This window comes from Fistularia commersonii, chromosome 9 (assembly GCF_037954325.1).
Source record: "Fistularia commersonii isolate RoL2024-O1a breed Wild chromosome 9, RoL_Fcom_v1.0, whole genome shotgun sequence".
NCBI lineage: Eukaryota > Metazoa > Chordata > Actinopteri > Syngnathiformes > Fistulariidae > Fistularia > Fistularia commersonii.
In genome coordinates this window covers 690,188-706,572 of record NC_141292.1, presented here as the reverse complement: position 1 = coordinate 706,572, position 16,385 = coordinate 690,188, and the positions used below count along the sequence as shown (strand labels likewise).

The following is a 16,385-nucleotide window of genomic DNA, read 5'->3' as shown; positions in this document are numbered from 1 at the left end:
CGCAGCCTTTTGTTTCGTAACATGCGCAGAAGCCCCTTCCATCGCGGTTTGTATTCGCGAGCACCTAGTCTGGCCAGTCACCTTGACAACATTGGCCCAATGACAGCGCTCACGCAAACTAGGCCAGCCAATCAGAGGCGTCCGGCGGAGCCGCATGTCATTCGCGCCCCGCTCGCAGCCCCGCGCACGGTTTTGTTTGTCTGCCTGCGCACCGGCGGTCCGGACCGTGGAGCCGCCGGCCCGGCGCGGAGGAGCACCGGGAACCGCGGAGGACGGGACGGAGCGGAGCGGAGCGGCGGCCGGGCTCGGCTTCCCCGCCGCCGCCGCCGCCGCCGTCGGATGAGAGTCTGACTCGGCATTTTCTCCCCGGTGACAGAGGCAATCTCAGCGGCGCATCTCCTCCTCCTCCTCCTCCTCCTCCTCCTCCTCCTCCTCCTCCTCCTCTGCAGCCCCGCCATGGCCCTGGTGACGCTGCAGCGCTCGCCCACCCCGAGTGCAGCATCCTCGGCCAGCACCGCCAACAGCAGCGCGGGGGAGGTGAGCGGGGAGCGGGGCGGCTCTTTGTGTCTCTGCCTGCCTGCATGCATGCGTGTGTGTGTGTGTTTTCCGCTCCGAGGGGTCAACCGGACGTGTGTGTGTATGTGTGTGTGTGTGTGTGCGTGTGTGTGTGTGCGCGAACTTGGCACGTTTGCGCTTTTGTGTTCCGGGCGGCGGGTTTGTAAACAGTCCCGGCGGAGGGGGAGGGGGTTTTGGGCGGAAGCTCTCAGCTGTCAGAAGAAAGTGCTTCTCCACGGAGGTCACTCACCGCACCTGAGGAGGTCTGTGGATCCCCTCAGGTGCAGGAGGCCTGCAGACCTCCACGCTTCTCCGCCGTCCCAGATGAGTCGACCCTGTTGACCTGTCTGGTCCTCACAATGAAGACGCCTGCGTGGAAAACACCACGACGACCATCTTTTCTTCATCCGTTTGGGTTGGATATGGATTTGTGTGTCAGCCTCACAGCGATGGCCTTCTCCTCCTTCTCCTCCTCCTCCTCCTCCTCCTCCGCCTCCTCACAGCAAGAAGATCCCTGGTTGGATTCCCTCTGGAGGCCTTCCTGCGCAGCGTCTCCATGTTCTCTCGTATCCACGCAGGGTTCCTCTTGCAGCCCGAACACATGCTGGAGGTTCACGGAGACGTTTAGATCCCCTGAGATCGATCCAGGGTGAGCAGGTTCTCCTGCTGCTGTGGATGGTCTGCAGGAGTTCAGGTAGAAACCACCGCAGGGTAGAAGCTGGCACTTACTTTACTCCTCCAGGAACAGTTGACATGCAAAACCTTGAGTGTGGACACAAGGCGGTAACCTGGCGGAGGAGTGAAGGTAAGAAGTGAGCTCCTGCAGGAGCCACGTCTCCAGGGAGACGCCGGTGTCGACCTTCAGGCCAGATCTTTCCTCAGACCTTCAAACCTTCAGAGCAGGAGCCCTCGGAGCGCCAAAGAGGTCCGGAATACTCAAATCGTCCGAAGGTCAGGAGTTTGGAGGTCTGACTCCAAAGCGACATCCCGTCCTTCATCCTTCTCTTCATCCTCACCTGAACCCCGGCCTCTTCTCTCCTGCACCTGAAGGTCCATGGTCACATGTCTCAAATGTGTCCCTGTGATTGGTCCAGGGGGAACCACGCCCGGAACAGGCCTCCAGTCCCTCCACCACCCTGGCCGCAGGAGAAGCTGTGGAGACAATCAATCAATCAATCAATCAATGAAGATCAACAACCAGCCGTTGTTGGACGTGTGAGAACATCAGGGTTGAACCTACTGGAGCATGTTTCTGAGCTCTGGAAGCTCAGTTTGGCAGTAGTGTGTGTGTGTGTGTGTGTGTGTGTGTGTGTGTGTGTGTGTGTGTGTGTGTGTGTGTGTGTGTGTGTGTGTGTGTGTGTCCAGCAGATGGCGCCGTGCTGCACCAGCTGGTGCTTCAGATCGGACGCGGCAGGAATGTTGCAGAAATGACACAACGCGGCTTTGTGTCCACATTTAATGAGCGAGGGAGACCTTTCTGGTTGGATGGTCCAGAAGAACCACCAGAGCAGATCCACTGTCCAGCTGGAGACCAGGTAGAAGAAGCTCACGAGGAGCTCGCTGTTTAGATTGTCAGGGCTGATGAAGCAGAAGGAAAGGAAAGGCGGAGGAGACGGAGGTGAAGAGCGTTCTTGATGTTTGGTTTGAGGAGAAGACAGGAGGCAGCGCTGGAGATGTGGAGGTTCCTCTTTGTGGAGTGAAGAGGACCAGGAAGGAGTCCTTCAGAGGGCCGGCACGTGGTGGATGGTCTGGAGATAAAGTCACACTGAGATGGTTTGGACGTGGACGGAGAAGATCCGGGCAGATGATTGGCCGAGGGTTAGAAGGAGGCAGATGATTGGCTGAGGAGACCCTGAAGGAGGAGGACAAGAAGAAGGACCTCTGTGTTTGAAGTCCACCAGTAAACTGCAGGACCCAGGAGTATTTAACCAGTACTCAGCAGTCTTCTACGAGTATTCCAGAAGTATTCACTAGTATTCTGTGAGGACTTGAGCGTATTCAGTAAGTATTCAGGAGTACTCGTCAGTACTCGGTAGTCTTCTGCAGCCGGTCTGCTTTGGAGCTGCTTGGATCTGCAGGCTTGCTGTCCCATCAGTGCTGCGTCTGACTGACAGCAAGCAAGTAGGTGCTGAAGGTGGGTTTAGCTTCAGTTCCACACACACACACACACACACACACACACACACACTCACACTCACACACAGAACAACCCCTGGACACCAAGCAGAAAATCTGGAGTCATTCTTCCAGGAATGTTGGTACTCGGGAGGCCTGGAAGCCCAGGTGGACGTACCTTCATCTCCTCACGCTTCCCGTCTTTGTCTTTCAGGACTTTGGAAGCGACGATGATCGTAAAAACAACCAGAGGTGAGAAATCTTCTATTTCTTCTTCTCTTTTCTTTCCTTGCTGGAACCTGAGATCTGAGATGAGCTCAGAGGAGAATCCAGACGTGACCTCTGACCTCTGACCTCTGTGACCCCCACAGCTGGTGATGAGAATCAGAAGAGTGTGTGTGTGTGTGTGTGTGTGTGTGTGTGTGTGTGTGCTTGTTTCAACTTCACAATGCAGTGAATTTAAGGTTCACTTCTTAAAGGTCTTTTCTGGTTCAACTTCTTTTTATCTTCTTAAATGATCTGGTCCGTTTTAAGTCGTCACTCATTTCCTGTCGGTTTCCAAGGCGACGATACGTCCGATGTTTCGTGGCTCTTCCAGCTCTTCTTCATTGGAGTGGGAGGAGATGTTTGACAGAAAAATTACTGAAAACAGCAACGGACGGGTCAAGATTTCTTTCATTGGAAAAATACTCCATGTTTCCATGGCGATGATCAAACTAGGTATCTATTGATAATATCAGAAACCCAGATGCACTCCGTTCACCAGGGCGAGAACGTTCAGGAGGCATCACGAGGTGGATGAAACCTCCGTTCCTCAGAACCCTGTGAGGTTCTTCTTCCCGAACTCAACCGCAGCCAAACCACATTCGTTCATTTGTTGATTGTTCTCAACGAATTGGGGGGTTTGGGGGCTGCAGACGATCCCTGCCGTCGCTGGACCAAGGAGAGCTTCAGACCTGGACCTTCTCAATCACACGTCACAGAAACAAACCACAATTCATCCTCGATCAAATATCTAATGAAGGCCTGCAACCATTCATCTTCTCATCACTGACAATGCCGACCCTCCGGTGAAGCTCCTGCATTGTTTGGAATGTGGGAGGAACCCTGAGGAACCCTGAGGAACCCCACGCAGACACAGGGAGAACACACACCCTGTGGGAATCCAAGCAGGGACCTTCTGGCCGTGAGGTGGAGGCCCCACCGTGCCGCCCTCCTTCCATCTCGTATCTCCCAGGCTTCCACGTCTCCTCCCTCCGTCCGAAGCGCCTCCTTCTCTGGTTCCACCGGAGGAAGACAGAAAAGCCTTCATTCTGGACCACAAAGGATCTCCTCAATCAAAACACGCGTCACAAGAGCAGTGATGTGTGTCAGCAGAACTCTCACACACACGGCCTTTGTGCTCAGCCTGTGTGTGTGTGTGTGTGTGTGTGTGTGTGTGTGTGTGTGGGCTGGCTGAAAACAGTCATGTCATGCTTTGTCTGGACTCCTTCTCCTGGTTCCTGGCCGCCCCTGTGGCTCCCACTGATCAGCGTGGACTTGAGGTCCACGTCGCAGCCGAGTCGGACCTCCTCCTTCTCCAGCCGGCCTGAATGTGACGCTGCGAGGAGGAGACGGGCGCCGACAAGAAGCTCATGGACGCTGAGGTTGGAGGAGGAAGAGGAGGAGGAGATGCCGAAGCCGAGCCGTGAGGGGAGAGGGTCGGACCATCGGAGGAGAGGTGGAAGACGGACGCCGGCCCTGGAGGTGCCGAGGGATGTTTCTGACGGCGGCGCCTCTGAAGAACCTTCCGGGTGGCCTGGTGGAAGAAGCCGCTCTGGCCCAGAGGGAGATGTTCCTCATGTGAGTTCACGCCTCGGCGGGATGAAGGTCAGCTTTGTGAGGAGGAGGAGGAGGAGGAACCGCGGCCTCTTCGCCACATAGAAGAAGCCCACGGGTGGAGATGTTCCCTCCAGTCCTTCGTGCTGAAGCAGGACATCTTCAGAATGATCCGACTGAGGAGGAACATCTCGACGCCTCGTGAGCAAGTGATTTTGCAGTTTCCTACAATTGCGATGTAATTTTTAAGCGATTGTCACAGTTCAGGCGGCACCGTGGAGCAGAGGCTGGGACCTCCTCCTCACAGCCAGGAGGTCCACACTTGGAGGCCTTTCTGTGTGGAGTCTCCATGTTCTCCCCGTGTCTGCGTGGGGTTCCTCAGGGTTCTCCAGCCTCCTCCCACAGTCCAAACGCACAGGAGACTCTCCGTGGTCCAGACGTATAGATGAAAGGTTGAATGGTTGGACGTCTTGGACATGTGAACGTGTGAAGACCTGCCTGCTTCTCCTCCACCTCGCCCGTGGAGTCCTAAACCCATCTGTGGTTCTCTTTGTGTCCCTCAGCCTCAGCGAGAGCTTCTTCATGGTCAAAGGAGCCGCCCTGTTCCTCCAGCAGGGCGGCGGCACAGAGGGGCCGAAGACGCCGACCCACCACAAACATGCAGGTGCGTACAACCTTCTTGGTCCCTCAGAAATAGCCTGCAGAACGAAGAAGGTCTAGCAGAGACGGACTACCCTCTTAAACCAGGAGGTATGGACTTCAGCTCAGTCCAGGGTTTGTCAGGTTGTTTGCTGTAGGAACAATGACTGAGAAGAGCCGAGAAGGTCTCCAGGGGTTTGTGGAGCTGGAGAAGGTATCTGACGGGGTGGCAAGAGAGGAACTGTGGTGCTGTATGAGGAGGTCTGGAGAAGCGGAGATGTTTGTTAGGGCGGTGAGAGCTGGGAGGCCGTTGGAGGTAGAAGTCCATCATTCTTCACCTCTGAGCTCCTTCCTGTTTGCTCCTTTGACGGACAGGCGATCAGATGAAGCAGGACAGGGATCTCCATGTTTGCAGATGACCTTGTGGTTGGTAATGAGAGCAGGCGGAGGAACATCTAGAGAGGTGGAGGTGGAGGTGGAGGTGTGGCCTGGAAAGGAGAGGAGAGCGGTGAGGCTACAGGGGTGAAGCTGAAGAAGCTGGAGGAGTTCCAGGACCGTTGCGCTGTTGTTTGTCTGTCCTGGAGGAGCATCTCCTCCGTAACGTTAAAGATGATTTCTTAATCGCTGGACGTGAAGCTTCAGGCCTGGTCCCGCTGAAGGTTTCACGCTGAAGGACACGAGCGAAGCTTCCCGATTTCTGACGGCTGCGGTGGTGGTTTCCCCCTGCAGGCGACTTACCCCGACACCTGCAGGTCATGTTCAAGATCCTCCGCTCTGAAGATCGCATCAAGCTGGTCAGTAGAACGCCGACCTTCACAATGACCACAACCTGGGTGAAACTGCGGAGCCTCCATGTTTGACGCCGCTCTTCCCAGGCCGTGCGACTGGAGAGCGGCTGGTCGGACCGGGTTCGCTACATGGTGGTCATCTACACCGGCGGCCACCAGGACACCGAGGAAAATATCGTCCTGGGAATGGACTTCACCGAGAAGGACAAGTAGGTGGCCGATCAGCTCCGTCCGCCGGCCGGTCCGACGGCGGGCGCCGCTCAAACGCCGCTCTGCTGTGACCCCTCAGTAAGAGCTGCTCCATCGGGATGGTTCTGCCGCTCTGGAGCGACACCAACATCCACCTGGACGGAGACGGGTGAGTCCGGCGCCGTCCTCGACGCCGGGGTCGGCGGGTTCGTCGCTTTCCCGCTTCTGTTTCTCCACATTTAGAGCTCTTTAGATGCGCAGAGAGAAGGGAACGGGTGGACGGTGTTTGTTGATGGAGGCCGTTTCAAATCACAACATGAAAATATGAACGTGTGCTTGATGATAGCTTAGCGGCAAACGCAACGCTAGGTTTGTTTTATATATATATTTACTATATTGGCACTGGACCCATTTTAATTCATTCATTCATCACTCATCCTGCGCTCAGGGTGCTCACAGCCTCTCATTCAAATAGAGACACAACTAGTCACCCTCTCATTCACACGCCATATAAACATTTAAAACTATTCCATATAAACATATAAAACTATTCACCCTCTCATTCACACGCCAATAAATACATAGATGATGACTAGTCATCCTGTCATTCATATGTTAATAGAGATGTAGAACCAGTCACCCTCTCATTCACATGTAAATAGAGACATATGACTATTCACCCTCTCATTCAAACATCACATAGACACACAACCATTCACTCCTTTATTTGCATGTATAAAGACATATTAATATTCACCCTCTCATTCACAAGTCATAAATAGATGAAAAACTATCCACTCTGCATTCACATGTCAATAGAGACACAACTATTCACCCTCTCATGCACTCGCCAATAAATATATGGATGATGACTAGTCATCCTGTCATTCATATGTTAATAGAGATGTAGAACTATTCACCCTCTCATTCACATGTAAATAGAGACATATAACTATTCACCCTCTCATTCAAACATCATGTAGACAATCAACCATTCACTCTGCATTCACATGCCATACATAGATGAACAACTATTCACTCTGTCAATCACATGTAAATAGAGACATATAACTATTCTATATAACTATATAACTATAGCGCCTGTCAAATGTAATGTAATAATGTAATAACTATTCACCCTCTCATTCAAACATCACATAGAGACATACAACCATTCACACTTTTATTTGCATGTATAAAGACATATTACTATTCACCCCCTCATTCACAAGTCATAAATAGATGAACAACTATTCACTCTCTCATTCACATGTAAATAGAGACATATAACTATTCAACCTCTCTTTATAACATCACGTAGAGACAAATAACTATTCACTCTGCATTCACATGCCATATAACGACATACAACTATTCACCCTCTCATTCACAAGTCATGAATAGACGAACAACTATTCACTCGGCATTCACACGCCATATAAACATTTAAAACTATTCACCCTCTCATTCACACGCCGATATATACATAGATGAACAACTATTTACTCTGCCATTCACGTGTAAAAAGAGACATACAACTATTCACCCTCTCATTCAAACATCACATAGAGACACACAACCCTTCACTCCTTTATTTCTGTGGTGTGTAAAGACATATTACTATTCACCCTCTCATTCACAAGTCATAAATAGACAACTAGTCACTCTGCATTCACACGCCATATAAACATATAAAACTATTCACCCTCTCATTCAAAGATCATAGAGACATACAACCATTCACGCTTTCATTTACACGCCATATAAAGACAGGAATATTCACCCTGTCATTCATAAGTCATCTATAGATTGTGTCGTTCCCAGGTAGATGGAGGTGGACCTTCACCCCGTCATTGTAGGAACGTAGAACCCGCTGATCTTCTCTTCGGGCCCTTCGTGTTTCCCGCCCCCTGCTGGCAGGGCGTCCGTCCTGCATGCATTCTTCTTCTTCTTGCTGAGCTGTGAACATTGTTCCGTGTGAGCCGGAGGAATGTTCCACGGGTCGGCGAGCCGCCGGTCCCGTGACCCGCCGGTCGCTCTGTGTTTACATCTCCTCGTCCTGCAGGGGCTTCAGCGTGAGCACGGCGGGGCGGACGCACGTCTTCAAGCCTGTGTCGGTGCAGGCCATGTGGTGAGTGTTTGTGTTTCCTGTCGTCCTTATTTAACCCCCGGCGCCGGTTATGTGTGTGTTTCATGTCGACTCACAGAAGCGTCCAAGCAGTCACAGAGAGCGTTCAGGAGCTTTTCTGCTTTTATTTCGGCATTAAAACGCGTCGTTTCTATTTAGAATTCTGATGTTTTCCATGTAAAGTAGGACTTACAGTTACATCCAGATCCATCCACGAGAAGAGCGAGGTGGATGTTCTCTCAGCGTCGGGTTCCTCGGTTCTCCTCCGACCCGCGTGCGACGGCGCCCCCCGCTGGACGCTTATCGCTATAGCCGAGGTGACGGTGATCTTCCGCTCGGCTCCACGCAGGTCCGCCCTGCAGGTCCTCCACAAGGCGTGCGAGGTGTCGCGCCGCTTCAACTACTTCCCGGGAGGCATCGCCCTCACCTGGATGGCCTTCTACGAGAGCTGCATCACCTCGGAGCAGAGCCGCGTCAACGAGTGGAACGCCATGACCGACCTGGAGACCACGCGCCCCGATTCGCCCACCATGTTCGTGGACCGGTGAGAGCCGACCCGCCGGTATCTCCGGCCGCTCCCGGATGGCTCGGCGAGGCGGTGACGCTGTGCGGTTGCCTGCAGGCCCACGGAGCGGGAGAGGACCGAGTGTCTCATCAAAGCTAAGCTGCGCAACATCATGACCTTCCAGGACCTGGAGAACATCACCTCCAAAGAGGCAGGTCGCACGCCCGCGCCCGACCGGATAGAAGGCGGCGGAGATGTGGATCAGGAAGGAGTCCGTCAGGGCGGCGGCTCGTGTTAGATGTTCCGGAGATGAAGCCACGCCGAGACGGTTTGGAGAAGATCCGGCCGGAAGCAGGTTTGAGGGGGAAGACCAGAGAGAAGGTTAACGGACGGAGGGGAAAGACGACCGGAGGTTTGCTGGTGTGAGAGGAGAGGGTCAGACGGAGGGAGATGATTGGCTGTGGAGACCCTTGAAGGGAGAAGATTTAGCGGCGGTGATCAGCGCGACGCTAAAAAGTCAGAAGAGGCGTTAGCGGGGTCCTCCTCTTTTCAGATCCCATAAGAATGCTCTTCGTGGTAGAGACCCCGATTCTGAGGGGCTTCTCCGAGGAACGGAGATGAGACCAGGAGGTAAGACGTCTCCGCTCTGCGTCCTCGTTCCTCAGATCCGCACCGAGCTGGAGCGACACATGAGCTGCAACCTGAAGGAGTACAAGGAGTTCATCGACAACGAGATGCTCCTGATCCTGGGCCAGATGGACAAGGCCACGCTCATCTTCGACCACGTCTACCTGGTGAGATCTCGCGTCGGTCTCGCATCTCGTAGGGTTCTCCTGGGACCTCCTCTGACACGTCCTGCTCCTCCAGGGCTCCGAGTGGAACGCCTCCAACCTGGAGGAGCTGCGGGACTGCGGGTGAGTAGATCTTCTTCCGATCAGTCCAACTCCTGCGGTCCACGGGGAAACAAGTTCTGAAGCCTCCTCCTCACAGCCAGAAGGTCCCCGGTTGGACTCCCACTGGAGGCCTTTCTGTGTGGAGTCTCCACGTTCTCCTGGTGTGTGCGTGGGGTTCCTCAAACCTGCAGGAGCTTCATCGGAGACCCTCGGCTCCGGCGGCCCCGACGGCAGATGACGGATGAACGTTAAATCGTGTTTTCCATTTCCAGGGTGGGTTACATCCTCAACGTGACCAGGGAGATCGACAACTTCTTCCCGGGGATGTTCTCCTACCACAACGTGCGCGTGTACGATGAAGACGCCACCGACCTGCTGGCCCACTGGAACGACACCTACAACTTCATCGTCAAGGCAAAGTGAGGGTCCGGAGAGGAGGAGCTGAGGAGAAAATGTGTTTTAGATTTTGCACGTCCAGGTGAAGTTGCGACCCGTACAAAGCTCCCGTCGTGACCACGGGGAGCGGTGAGATGTTGTCAGGTGTTCCTCCGGATCCGCCTCGTCACACACGACGCCGCCGGATCGACACTTGGTCCAGATCCGGAACCGGCGCAAGATGATCCGGCCCTGTTTTCACCCAACTGTCTCTTTTTCAAACGAAACAAATCCGCGGAGAGCATCGAGTCACACGGGTTGACCGGCTTCATCCATCTTCTAAGGTGCTTCTCCTGCCGTCGGGGTTGGCTGGAGTCTTGGAACCGAGCCGAGGCTGATGTTTGGCTGAACGTCACCAAAGATCTCCACGATGATGTTGTGTTGTTTTTAAATTGATAAAAAAAACAAGCCGTTCTGGTTGAATTTGACTCCCTGAAGTGGATCCTGGGCAGCGGCGCCCGGCGAGAGCTGCTCCCCCCAAAAAACAAGTAAAATTCCGTCCGCCGACAAAAGAGAAGACGGGAACGGTGCGGTCTGTCCGGTCGCTATGCAACCGTCTGAGAAACCGCATTAACATGTGGGAGAGGAAAAGGTAGAGCGCTGAAAATGGCGGCGGTAAAAACAGGTGCATTACCGATTCCCGCGTCGGCGACCAAATTCATCCCTGTCGGCGTTTCCTTCCTTTCCCCCGGCAGGAAGAACGGCTCCAAGTGCCTGGTGCACTGCAAGATGGGCGTGAGCCGCTCGGCCTCCACCGTCATCGCCTACGCCATGAAGGAGTACGGCTGGCCCCTGGAGAAGGCGTACAACTTCGTCAAGCAGAAACGCAGCATCGCTCAGCCGAACGCCGGCTTCATGAAGCAGCTGGCGGAGTACGAGGGAATCCTGGACGCCAGGTAAGCCGCGGTCCGTCGCGCTGGCGGGGACGCGGCGTTCTTCGGTAAAGGCGTCCGCACCGTCTGCTTTACAGCAAACAGCGGCACAACAAGCTGTGGAGACCAGAGACGGACGAGGACGGGTCGGACGATCCGCAGGCTTCCGGACGGCGCCCCGGCGGCAGCGAGGAGACGGCGGCGCTGAGAGGGGAGGAAGCCTGGGGAGGCTGCGGGGCCTCGCCCTGCAGAGGCCTGGGGCTGGAGATGGAGCCCCTCGACTCTCTCAACTACAACTACTACTTCAGGCGTCTGTCGGACTCGGCGCTCGACAGCGAGCCGTCCACGCCGGTGCGAGGGCCGCCTCTGCTGGGCATGGAGAGGGTCTTCATCGAGATCGAGGACGTGGAGAGAGACGCGCTGCTGGAGGACGAAGGCTTCCCCGTGGCCCACCTGGTCTTACCGGGCGAAGGGACGGCCGCTCAGACCTGCGGGCGCCTCGACCCCCTGGAGGACATGAGGCTGAGGCTGGAGTTCAGCACGCTGGAGGAAGAGGACGAGGAGGAGGCCAAGAAGGAGGAGGCGGAGATGGCGGCCTTGGCTCAGAACCCCGGCGACGCCGAGGGCAAAAAGTCCGGGGAGGAGCTGGAGAGGAGGGAGGAGAGCCGGCTCGGCCTCGCCAACCTCAACACCAACAACAGCAACCGGCTGGCGGCCAAGCGCAGCTGCCCCGCCGCCTTCGACGTGAGTTGGTGGGAAAATAGGCCTTTCTAAGCGTGCCGAAGTTTGCTTTTTACGTTTGATGACGTATTTTAAAAATAGTTCGACGTGGGCCACTTGTGCTTCTGGTGACACTTTCCACGCGAAGCTGGTCGAACCACTGGTAGACTATTACTGCTAAGTGGCGCTGAAAGAAATGACAATTGCGGTGTGCAGTAGCTGAAGCCACGCCCCCTGGGGATGTGACCAATGAGAGCCCAGGGACTCTGGCGATGGCATGAGGTCACTGTCATGCACGGTTGCTAGGACAACTGGGAGCTAGCCTCGGGCCAACTGGAAGCTTTGACGAAAAAAGTACGTTTTTAACCGAAATCCGAGACGAGATCACCTCTGTCACGTCGACGGCTCCAGTATGCTAAGCTAACATGACCGTCGGTTAGCCAGGAGTTAGCTAGTAATGCCGAATGGAAGCCTGCAGGCTGGCGGGGGTGCAGAGACCACCGATCCGGGCGGGCGGCAGGACCGGGAGGCTTCGTAGGACTCGGTAGAAGTCGTCTGCCGCCATTCGGTCGCTGAGCAACGAAGGCCAAAAGAGCGTCTGATTGGCAAACCTTCAAGCCGACCCTTAGCTAACCTCAAATATCTGATAAGATAAGAACAACTTTATTTATCCCGAAGGAAATTGTTGTGCCAGAGTTTCAAGTAAAACATAACAATAATAGATAATAGTAGGAAGGAGGGAGAATAAGAAATACAATAAAATATAAAGTTTCAAAGTCAAGGCTATCAAGCGTTTTAAGGTCTCAAAAAGTACAAAGATTTGAAGATTCCCTTCGGCTGAAGGAAGAGGAATTAAAGAGTCTGATAGCTTCAGGTAGGAAAGACCTCCCGTGGCGTTCAGTGGAGCTCCTTGGTGGAATCTTGGACGGTCCGTTTCAAAGCCGGCGCCTCGGCGTGCAGAAAGCCTCCGGAATGGTTTTCTAGTAAGGTTTCCCTGTAAACTGATCGGACCGAACCATTTCAACCATACGGCGGGGGGGCGGGAGGCGTCCGAGAGGGTTCAAAATAAACTGGTCTGACTCGCCGGCGTCACTGACCATCTGCCGCCTTCTCCTCTGACTCTCCATCCAGGACAGTGCGAGCACAGGAAACCCCCTGAAGGTGAAGCCCTCCTACCAGTCCTGCAAAGACTGCCTCCGCCTGCCGCAGGGGCGGCGCTGCGACCGGCCGGCGGGGGGGCGTTCCCACCGCCCGAACCCCTCCCGCCACTGCTCCGTCCCCTCCATCTGTATAGACCCGCCCGGGACCATCTTTAGCTCCGCCCCGGTCCTGCAGCCCCTGTCGGGCCCGGGCGTCATGTCCTCCAGTTACCTCTACCGCTGCGCCACCTGCACGCCGGGCGGCCCGCTAGCCGGCCGCCAGAAAGCGCTCTCCCCCATGAGTTGCGAGGACGCCGCGCACGACCGCGCCTCGGCCGAGGCCGAGGACATGGACGAACCGCCGGCGGAGGAGGAGGAGGAGGGGGAGGACCGGGCATCGAGCGAGGGCGGCGCCATCGCCGCGGCGACAGAGGGGTTGAAACTGCAATCCGTTCCCAGGATGGGGTCGCGCGGCGCCGGCGAGCTCCAGCAGAACCCCCCGATGCAAATGCCGGGCCTCGGGGTGGACTTCGGTCTGGAGATGCTGCCCGGCCTGGCCATGGAGGGCCCGCTCCCCATGGAGCCGCTGCCTTAGCGCAGAGGACCGCGGGGGGAGGAGCACCGCTGCATCAGTCGCCGTCACAACCGCGGGGCTTTTAGAAGACGGCCGCCGCCGCCGCCGCGCCGCGTCGTAACACACCGATCTCCGCTCTGTCCCGGCGCCGCCGCCCACGTTTTGTCCCAAACCCGGCTGCTTCCAGACGGACGAACGCCGAGAGATCTTGAGAGACGCCTCTTGGAGGAAAGGGTGTCTTCTCTCCGCGGACAGGATTCCAAACCTCCGGCTGCCATGTGCATCTTTTCAAACCTCGGAGGGCCGGGACCGGGACCGGGACCGGGACCGGGGCCGGGACCGGGACCGGGACCGGGGCTGCAAACTGTATGTTTTTTCTACCGGAGCTCGTAAGCTGTGTTTGGGAAAGGAGCCGGTTGGATTTCTGCCTTTGCGTTTGGCGTCTCCTGTCTTTTTAGCGCCCGCCGCGGCTCCTCGCTTTGCTCAAAGGCTCCCGGCGGCGGCGGCGAGGAAACCGTAGGTCATGTGACGGACAAATATGAGATATGGGATATATATATCCCGGAGCCTCCGACCGCAAGCGTCCGAGGCCGACTCTCCCGCTCAAAGGCCGGCTTGTTGTCTTCGCCGTAAAGTTAATGTAATCACGTCCTTCACGACTCGGCAGCGCCCCGCCGCTCCTCGCCGCTCCTCGCCGCCGCCGCGGACGCTCACACCTCCAGACGGCCTCCGCACAACCGCCGGTGCGAGCGGGGCGTCGAGCCTGAAAGGAAGGCTTTGTAAGAACGACGGACAAAAACACAAAGACGGACTTTTTCTTTCGCCGCGTCCGACAGTTACTCAATTTGGGATGTTAGCCGAGTCACAAGCTTCAAGTCCACTCGACTCTCCGCCGTCTGTCAGATGATTTCTGATGTAACCAAAGCCATATCCCGCCATGCCATTGGTCCGCCGCGTCAGCCCATCCCGGGCGGAAAGAGCTTTCACACCTTTTCCTCATCTGCTTCTCGCCGACGCTCCAGAGATCAAGCGTTTCCTCCAGAAGCAAAAACTTAAACAGAGAGAGTTCTTTGGCTTGCAGTTGAATCTAATAGGACGTTATATTTAATCCGACAACCATCTTGCTGTTGATTCGCCGTCCGCGTGAGATTTGTGAATACTTCCAAGGTGAACGGCTGCGTTCAGAAGAAACTTTTTTTAAAACCTTTATTTTGCATTTTTATGCAAGTGGGCACAACTTGGCGCGTGTTTTTTTTTCTTTCCTTTTTAAAAATCCTTTTTTGTTCAAAGGTTCGCCTGGCTGGAAGGAGTTCGTATGCATGGAAAAGCACAGAAAGCGTCACGAGAGCACCGCGGTCGTCTCCAACCGCGGGATTAATGTCTATTTTTTGGTGTATTTTTGCTTTCTTTTACCGGAAAAGTGCATTCTCCGCCCCCTTCGCCTCATCAAACCGGGAGCCGCAGGTTCGCTCCGCTAACAAAAAATAATAACCGTAACATTTCCCCGTCGTTGTGGAACCCCTCGGCCACCGCCACACGTCTGCAGGTAGACGTTCGGCGCCATGTGATTCGCAAAGTATTGACGAAAACTTTGTCTCCGCGGCTGAAATAATTCTGCAAAGCGTCAAACTCCTTAGAGATGCGATAGATGTGAGGGTGGTGTTCAAAAGAAACACGCGTCCCAGTGTGAAGCTGCGGTCGTGGACGAGAGAGCGACGAAGCTAAAGTCCGGCCAGCAGAAGAAGTTTGAAATCAGGCTTGCAGAAAAGATATATATATATATATATATGAATATATAAATATATATGATACTATTCTTCTTCGTTGGGGTGAATTTGTTTTGTGCAGTCGGGCCTCCAGGCTAGCAGCCTTCATGCTACGCTAACAGGATAGAATTTCAAAGCGAGAGGCGGGAAGTGTGAGAAGTTTAGTTTATCAAAAAAATGCACGTGTGTGTGATGTGAGTGTGTGAGCGTGCGGTCGTTCGCCCGTGCGCCGACGGCGTGGTGCTTTCCGTTCATCTGAGACCCCGGCGTTCCCTCGTTCCTCAGTTCGCTTCATATTTTGACTTTTTTCTATTTAAGTGCCTTAACCGCGGCCTTAGCCATCCCATAAAGCATTGCAGGTCTCGCGGGTTTCCGTTAGTGCGTGTGTGTGTGTGTGTGTGTGTGTGTGAGTGTGTGGTCTGGCCTCTCTTCCATAACTCCAAATCTCCCCATGATGCGTGCATACTCGGTGGACTTCCATACTTATCAATATCCTTCATCAGTATTGTATTTGCGCTGGTGGTTCCACCGCAGGCCGAAGAAGCACATTTTACCGCTGGAATTAGAAACGCCATTTATATTCAACAACGTGAGGCGGAACAAATCCAATCTGGTCGTAGTGTACATATATATATACATATATATATATATGTATATATACTTTTTTTTTTTTTTTTTTTTCTGCGTTGGCTCGTGGAGGTGGCGGACGAGGAGGAGCAGCGCTTCCCACGCCAGAGGCCGCGGCGTCCGGGTGGCGGTGAAAGGCGTCACGCTGACAATCTGAGGATTTAAGGGATTTTGTGAGGAGGGGCTGTAAGTTCAGGGGCGTCTGAGGGTTCGGGACGGGACGGGAGTTTTGTCCCGTCCTTTTCTCTTTGTGTACTGTAAATGTTCACGTGAAATGCACTTTTTAATTTCATTTAAAATATTTTTCATTTTTATTATTATTTTTTTTTTTTTACATTTTGTGATAACGATGTCCATGAGAATAAACCATTCCTCCCGCAGACTCCCTTCCTTTCAAGTTGCATCCTGTCTTTCTGCTTCTGATCTAAAAATTCTCCCCCCAAATAAATAAATAGAATAAAAAGATGGCGGTCGGAACAGCTGATAATAACGCAATAATAACATCAGGAAAAGTTTATTTAAAAAAAGGAAGGCGAGGCGTCCCGGCTCGGCCTCCACATGAATGCGGACGGGCATCTTTTATTTAATTTATCTAATTAGGTGGTTCTGCGGCGGTGGGGGA

At 54.3% G+C, this 16,385-nt stretch overlaps 1 protein-coding gene across 3 annotated transcripts; it reads left to right on the top strand.

Annotated features, from left to right (window-relative positions):
* The first annotated feature begins 183 nt into the window (after nt 1–183).
* On the top strand, nt 184–16,150 carry ssh1b (slingshot protein phosphatase 1b). 3 transcript variants are annotated; one of them, XM_086151767.1, is made up of 15 exons: nt 184–537; nt 2,885–2,922; nt 5,052–5,152; nt 5,857–5,921; nt 6,003–6,124; nt 6,205–6,273; nt 8,170–8,235; nt 8,582–8,776; nt 8,855–8,948; nt 9,403–9,531; nt 9,605–9,651; nt 9,903–10,049; nt 10,761–10,961; nt 11,036–11,681; nt 12,789–16,150. In XM_086151767.1, exons 1-15 carry the CDS (start codon nt 457–459, stop codon nt 13,389–13,391), a joined length of 2,604 nt encoding a protein of 867 aa, XP_086007893.1. In that variant the 5' UTR covers nt 184–456; the 3' UTR covers nt 13,392–16,150. The 3 variants fall into 3 exon arrangements, with proteins under 3 accessions (XP_086007893.1, XP_086007892.1, XP_086007889.1); XM_086151766.1 differs by lacking the exon at nt 184–537 and adding an exon at nt 1,803–2,689; XM_086151763.1 differs by lacking the exons at nt 184–537; nt 2,885–2,922 and adding an exon at nt 4,306–4,512.
* The last annotated feature ends 235 nt before the right edge of the window (nt 16,151–16,385 follow it).

What these genes read in the sequence shown, in the direction of transcription:
- ssh1b (XM_086151767.1), top strand. Translation starts at nt 457, where the DNA reads ATGGCCCTGGTGACGCTGCAGCGCTCGCCCACCCCGAGTGCAGCATCC. An exon ending in AGAACATCACCTCCAAAGAG is followed by an intron (nt 8,949 to 9,402) that starts GCAGGTCGCACG and finishes CTCGTTCCTCAG; the next exon opens with ATCCGCACCGAGCTGGAGCG. An exon ending in GCTGCCCCGCCGCCTTCGAC is followed by an intron (nt 11,682 to 12,788) that starts GTGAGTTGGTGG and finishes CTCTCCATCCAG; the next exon opens with GACAGTGCGAGCACAGGAAA.